Source organism: Priapulus caudatus, unplaced genomic scaffold, assembly GCF_000485595.1.
Source record: "Priapulus caudatus unplaced genomic scaffold, Priapulus_caudatus-5.0.1 Scaffold8, whole genome shotgun sequence".
Classification (NCBI taxonomy): domain Eukaryota; kingdom Metazoa; phylum Priapulida; class Priapulimorpha; order Priapulimorphida; family Priapulidae; genus Priapulus; species Priapulus caudatus.
This window is the reverse complement of record NW_014577069.1, coordinates 442,039-449,538: the sequence shown is the minus strand read 5'-3', so window position 1 is coordinate 449,538 and position 7,500 is coordinate 442,039. Positions and strand designations below refer to the sequence as shown.

At 43.3% G+C, this 7,500-nt stretch overlaps 2 protein-coding genes across 2 annotated transcripts in view; both read right to left on the bottom strand.

Annotated features, from left to right (window-relative positions):
• Positions 1-5,026, bottom strand: part of LOC106806278 (polypeptide N-acetylgalactosaminyltransferase 11-like) — a 24,332-nt gene extending 19,306 nt beyond the window's left edge. The window contains exons 1-2 of the mRNA XM_014808162.1: positions 5,015-5,026; positions 4,261-4,263 (exon numbers count right to left, since the gene is read on the bottom strand). The gene's annotated coding sequence lies outside the window, so the exon portion shown is untranslated. The remainder of the gene's footprint in view (positions 1-4,260; positions 4,264-5,014) is intronic.
• Positions 1-7,500, bottom strand: part of LOC106806184 (pleckstrin homology domain-containing family G member 4B-like) — a 72,239-nt gene that overhangs the window by 7,551 nt on the left and 57,188 nt on the right. The window contains exons 9-13 of the mRNA XM_014808054.1: positions 4,922-5,060; positions 4,324-4,446; positions 1,992-2,183; positions 927-1,040; positions 701-740 (exon numbers count right to left, since the gene is read on the bottom strand). Of these exons, the coding sequence (XP_014663540.1) occupies positions 701-740; positions 927-1,040; positions 1,992-2,183; positions 4,324-4,446; positions 4,922-5,060 (608 nt within the window). The remainder of the gene's footprint in view (positions 1-700; positions 741-926; positions 1,041-1,991; positions 2,184-4,323; positions 4,447-4,921; positions 5,061-7,500) is intronic.

Below are 7,500 nucleotides of genomic sequence, written 5' to 3'. Positions count from 1 at the left end.
TAACGAGACGGGGGCTCATCACGAGGACCTGTCCGTCGTTGAACGACCGACATCCGCGAGCGCCCTGCAGCATCCCGCGGCGGGGTCGGGATGGACCCGGAGCGAGGGTGCGGGGTCGAGCCGCCGCCGCGCGCCGAAGACGAGCGCCGGTCCGGTTCAAGAAGAATCATGAAGCTGGAGCCGGAACACGCTGGCAGGTGGGAGACGGAGAGCGGGAAGTCGCCTCGGACGCATCTGCAAGGAGTTCTTCCGCCCGCCGGTCGCCTGCTCGATCGCTCGAGAAGGATGGCAAGCGGAGGACAGGTGGACTGTGGGTGGTGACTGTGGCGTCGGTGGGAGGGTGGGGGGGGGGTGAGAGAGAGAGAGAGAGAGAGAGAGAGAGAGAGAGAGAGAGAGAGAGAGAGAGAGAGAGAGAACGTGAGGTACATCTGAACGCGTGCGGAGAGAGAGAGACATGAGAGAAAGAGAGACATGCGAGGGAGAAGCACGCAAGAGAGAGAAATAAAGAGATGAGAGAGAGAACGTGAAGTACACCTGAACGTGCAAGGAGAGAGTGGGTGGTGAGTGAGACAACGAACGCGATACACATACATGGGTATGTGGTATACGGGTATGCGGTACATGGGTATGTCGTATGTGGTACATGGGTATGTCGTATGTAGCTCTATGTGCAAGCATGCGGCTAGAATGCGCAACACACGGCTAGTGATGAGGAACCAATAACCGACTACATGCAAGAACTATGAAGAATGCAAGACTAGATCGCAGCCTGAGAACACACGACCAATGACCGTGGTGCACGCTTAGCAAGCGAGTAACTCGGCTCAATATTACGCACGCAATATAGATATCATCTGCGACAGGGAATGCTATGGCGCCTGACAGAATCTTAATTATTATACTTGTCATAGAAAGTACAGTTAAGCAATGCATACCTTGAGACTGTCACTGAGTTTGGCCAGTCCTTCTGCGCTGGCCGAATGGAGTTCCATTTTCATGGTGGAGATATATTTCATGGCCTGTAAAGCCCACTCGTATGCCTGTAATAAACGATACAACACTGCATATTACCTGGCAATTTTCTACAGAAAGCTTACATTCTCAAACGGTAACATGTTTGTTACATGCACAGATGGTTTCTAGGCTTGTTTTGGGTGCAGAGTGGAAATGTAAAATTATCACTTCAGGCCCAACACGCTCTCCTCACGCGCACATACACACTGGAACGTACTGGATACGTACTGGAAGATGAGACGGGAAAGCCACCTCTGCTCGCTCACACCTCACGTGTAGGGATCACAGTTACACTGAGCTCCCTGGTGGTTACTGATGTTAGGCACTGCGCGTTAAGTAGTTGCTACAGTGTTTTTGTTGTCTAGCAGGTACGCTCTCCCAGCTAGCATTAGCAGTACTGACGTCAACTGGGAACTCCAATTAACCTACCTGCAGCTGTTGTGCCACATGACTAAGCCACTTTGCCTTCTTTTGTCATCAAGGTTCTTTAGCATTTGTGTTTGTAAGGAGTGGTGGGAGTTGAATGTGGAGATCATGTGCGGCTTAGAGACGCAGGAATTAGCTGCAGCATTGTATTCATGTGAACAGAAGATTATACGCGGCCTGGGAATGTATAGGATTTACATTGAATCTTCTGTGTGCGTGCGCGTGGGTGTGTGTGTGTGTGTGGGTGTGTGTGTGTGTGGGTGTGTGTGTGTGGGGGTGTGTGTGTGTGTGTGTGTGCGTGCGTGTGTGTGCGTGCGTGCGTGCACGTACGTGTGTGCATTAGGTATATCATCTAGGTATTTTATAGATTGAACCAAAAATTACACAAACATATGACGTATTTTTGACCAGTTCGGATAAGTATATAATGCATATAATTATATACCTTACACAGGCTGAAGCACGCAGGTACGACCTTTGTCATAACATGCAACAGTCAAATACAACTACGTCGAGTATTTGGACACATGAAAAATCAAATCAGTCATTACCTTGTCTAGTAGCTTGTAGCACTGTGCAGTGTTTTCTATAACCTCTCTCGTGTCCTCTAGTCTCGCCGAGAAACCCTTCATCTCCCTCTTCAGTGTTTTTGACAGCTCTCGTACGCACACTCCCATCTCCTGGCTACCATCGGTTACAATGCCAGCCTCCTCCACCAGGTCTGCACCCTTCGCGATGTTCTCCTACAGCAACGACAGACAGCTATACTTAACGACCCGTGTAACTGACTTCACTAAATATATATATATATATACCCGCGCACGCTTTGCCGACGTCATCAGTAAACCTCTATGGCAACATCACTCTCCTTTGCTGGTACGGCTGTGAACCACACTCGACTGACCCCCAGACTATCTATTCGGAAACATCGCTAGTTAGTGGCTGATGTCAGGAGCCTGTCCGTGGTCGCGTAATCACAACGCAAACTGGATGACGTGGGAACTGGGAGAGCGGGCTTTGTGCCCGCAAATTGGTGATTGTAGCGAAGGAACGTCCTTAATTAAGTTGCGGTGCAAAACAAGCAATTGTTTTCACGGCGATTTCTGAAGTTGAAAACAGTGCATGAAAACGGCACGTTGTATATGCACATCTATAGGTAAGGGTCTAGTGATCTATAGGTCACGTAAATCATCGCTAGATGGTCTACGTACTCCTAATTACGGTTTGGAACTGACTACAACCAGAATCGCTTCCACGCTGCACCTACCCTCATTAAGGCGTATAGCTTCCGTAACACCAGTACTGCTTAAGACACAGAAAACCAAGGGTAATACGACACTCACTAATTAATTGCGATATGATGGAGTCAGGGTGAAACGGATGGTACTGACAGCAGATCAACCAGTAAACCATAACAATATGAAATGGAAATAATGAATATTCGGTGAATATATATATGAATATATATGATATTCGGCGAGGTATATGCGTATGGGATAGGCATTCAACCAGCAAATTTCTGGCACCCCATTATTATATTCTCTTAACTAGTATAAACGCAAGAAAATTATAGATATTTAGATAGTATATCAGGAGTGATTAATAATAGAGGCGTATGAATCACTCGAAACACAAGAAATTCAACATTTCAGATAGAATAATCATCTATTGTTATTCACTCCTGATATAATTATATATATAATTTTCTACATTATAGATTATTAATTGGTATTTAAACCCATGAACGTGATTAACATCTAGGCGACACTGGGGCGAGCTGATCAACCTACAACATGACAACACACACACGATAGCTGTTTAGCTAGTGGGTCACAGTCTAATGATAATTGCTTATAAACCAGCCCTAAGTAACTGCCACTATTTAAATAGTGATCGATAATAACTGTTCTATAAAAGCACATAAAATAACACAATGTATAATATAATTATATAATACATAAAATTATGCACAAGGTATCATTAGGCGCGTTCACACACAAGAAAAACCGCGATGCTAATCGCGATGAAATACCGAGATAATTGTGTCGTTGTTCACACAGGAGAATAATCGCGCTAATCGCCGATCGGGATAATTCTATTAATCGAACTGCGCATGCTCACTGCCGGAATGATTCTCACTGCGCATGCTCACTGCTCACTCGCTTGGAATGATGGGATAGAAACTACCGGGATTATTTGCGCGAGCGTTCACACACGCAAATAATCGCGCTAATTCCAAAGCGAGCGTTCACACACGCAAATAATCGCGCTAATTCCAAATAATCGCAGTCAAAAGTGCGATTTGGAGCGCGATGCTGATCGCGATTATTAGTGAGTATTATTGCGTTCACACTTGTAATAATCTCGGTATTTCGATCGCGATGCAAAAACCGGGATTTGCATCCCGCTTATTCGCGCCAGTGTGAACGCGCCTATTATACCAGGGGTGAATAATGTCAAATTGTCATTATGAAATAACAATGTCAAAATGATAATTTGTCATTATTTACCCCTGATTATAAATCGTTGTCAATAATATATCTTCAAATATCATAAATATGTAATATTGTATAAACTGATCGAATTAATTACAAAAATGTTATTTAACATTTCCAAAACTCATTATAATTTCTGTTATTAATTATGTTGAACACAGAACTAAGCATAAATATATAGTTTGATAGTAAGGTTAACACTTAATGAAATATTTTGACATTTAAGCAGCAGTAAATGCCAGGAGTAAATACCAGGAGTAATTTTGTGATTATTTACTCCCGAGAATGCTGATGCTTGCTGAATTCCATATGGTCAATTAGCAACCTACTTAGGCGCGTATGTATATACAGGTGTTTATGTTTTTTCTATAGTTAGGTGTGAACGTACCATGGCAGTGAAGTAGAACTTGTCAAAGTTTCTTTCCTGGTTGCGACTGTCTCTGAGGTTATCAGTGACGGCCTGGTGCTGAGTGAGTTCGGCCGCCGCCACTGTTCTCAGCCAGCTCAGTAGCTGCAAGTATACACACACATACATACATCATCACATATCACCATATACATACAAACACGCACTCACACACACGCGCACGCGCACGCGCACGCACATGCACACGCACACGCACATGCACACGCACACGCACAGACACACGCGCGCGCGCGCACGCACACGCACACGCACAGACACATTCACAGCCAGGGCAAGTTGTACAGTTTTACGAGCTAAAGAATCACAGTGGCCGAGGACCGCAGTTTCATAGATATAGTCGTAGACTGTTCAAGAAGAAGTTCAACACTGCACGCATTCAAGACCACAAAATAGTATATATATAACTTTGACAGACCTCTGTATTTCAGCAGAATAATTATCCACGCCACTTGTGCAATAAGACACTTGTGCAGAACGAATAATAAAATGTGCAACACTACTTTGACGCCACAGTTTTCCGCTTACACGACCGTTACACAAGAAACGCTATACTGCTTACGTTGTTGGACTCTTCCTCAAACGTCTTCATCTGCAGGCAGTTCTCGAGCTTGTGTATTCTGTTTTCGGCCGCCTTGGCAAGCTTCAGCATCACCTTCTGTACTTCTTTGTATAGAACTCCCACGCGCTCGACAGTGTCCCTGAAACATAGAAGCCCGCGTGAGATATATGCCATTCCCATGTAAAATATGATTCGCAGATGTACCACGTGATACGCATATATAGCATGTTACGTGCGGGTGATCTGGTTCGCGTGAGAGGAATTCGCACGGAATATTGTTATCCTTCCCCGTCCCTCTACACACTTATTTCTCTTACATATGAGTCACTCACATACGGACCTTCTTTTCCATTTCTCTCCCCCTCGCTATATGATATCCCTCTCGCATGTTCTTCTATCTCTTTATCCCTCCCTCCTTTCTTCATTCCTCCGTCTCTCTCTCTCTCTCTCTCTCTCTCTCTCTCTCTCTCTCTCTCTCTCTCTCTCTCTCTCTCTCTCTCTCTCTCTCTCTCTCTCTTTCTCGTTCTCTCTCTCTCTCTCTCTCTCTCTCTCTCTCTCTCTCTCTCTCTCTCTCTCTCTCTCGTTCTCTCTCTCTCTCTCGCTCTCTCTCTCTCGCCTTCCCAAGACCTCTTTCTCTCGCGCTATCTTTTCTCCCCTAATCCACACGAGAGGCCTTGACATTTTTCGACCAATCACAGCACATGATGCGTAAAAAGCGCCCTGCCCACTAAACAGTGAACAGCTAGGATATTTGTCACAACAAGGATGAGCACACCTCATGTGACAGTGCTGGTAATGTGCCGCGATGAGCTTAGCCCCCAGGCCAAACGCCCACGTTCCGACACGTACTCTCATTGCACGGAAGAAAACATACACCCACGCAACGCTACCAAAAACAAGAGTTAGCGCAATACACTATCTCGCGATCATAAATTTTAATAGCAACTATAGCTTCCTATGAGACTGTTTGTAGACAAAACTTCCACTGACAGAGACTTGTATTCGCGCTTGCCTTGTTCGCGGAGGGGTATTTATTATGTTTTATTATTATGTCCTATTATGTCTTTCAGCACACAAAAACTACCCATTCACGAAAATTATTACTTCCAAATAAGAATGCATATAAGTTTCGTGAATGGCAAGGACTGATTGCAGACATCGACCGTGCCATAAATTTGAATAAGATTTATTCTTTGAAACAGAGCAAAAAGGTATTGGAAAATAATTTGCACGTGGAGATTGTATGATCACGTGCAGCGAGACAGTTAGTGTTCATTGGAAATCAGTGTCACGCGATGAATAGAACTAGACTGCACGAGGCATCATCTCACAGACACTTTCTTCAACATGGATCATTAGACAAATCTTCTTAGTATTTTTTATAGCCGAATCTTTGGCACATATATGGTTGTGAATGGAATATGTTATACGTAGATGTTCTGAGCACGCACAACAAGGAAGGATAGCAGCACGCCCACGTGTAATTATGATAATTGTAGAAGAAAGTATGGACCCTTTCACTTTGTCATCCGCATAGAACACGGTAGCAGTATAAACCTGACAGCTACCCGAGACGATGAATCAAGATTACTACCGCAGCACAATTACAGGTCTTAGTTAATATATATATATGGGAGAGAGAGGGAGAGAGAGCTATATATATCGTGTATAAACCCGAGACGATGAATCAAGATTACTACCGCAGCACAATTACAGGTCTTAGTTAATATATATATATATATATATATACATATGGGAGAGAGAGGGAGAGAGATATATATCGTGTAATTCTGTAGTTCCTTGTCAACTTTACAGATTTTAAACAACGTGATCGCAAATACGGTGAAGGATGTGGCACGTCGTAAACCAGTTGTACGTTGATATTAATTGGCTGCTCGTAGTATGTTTTACCGTGTAATACTTTCTGCATGCACTCTGTAACAAAACGCGAGTTGTTTGAGTGTGGTGAGGGTACTACAGATTATTATTATTAACGAATATATTTGTAGTGAAATGATGTTCACATTTCACATGAATCTGTAGTTAATAACAGTAGAATTTATAGCAGGGTTTACAAGTTTGTGATTGGTGCCGTTAATCTGTTAGAACTAGTTTAGCCACTACCATGGCAAAAGATTGCACTCAATCCGACTATTCCAACTGAGCAAGCGATGGTTTTCTATCACGAAGATGCAGATCATACTCTAATGACACCATCATCACACATCCATATCACGACGCCAGGCAATAACTATACCAGCAATGTTAATTCTGCACAACTTTCTTTTGTGGAGATATACTAGGATTGCCTGACGAATTACACAGCGTAACTAATTGCAATCAATTCTAGTAATAATAACAATGATGACATGTATATGACTCGATAGATCGTATACTGTGACAATAAACTGTAATTAAACTACAATTACGACACACATAATGAGGCGTGAAAGCTGAAAATGCGCGTGTGACGCATTATATCAAGAGTACATAATAGAGATGTATTATAGATATGTAATAGATATGTATCTCTATTATGTACTCTTGATTATATATATATATATATATATATATATATA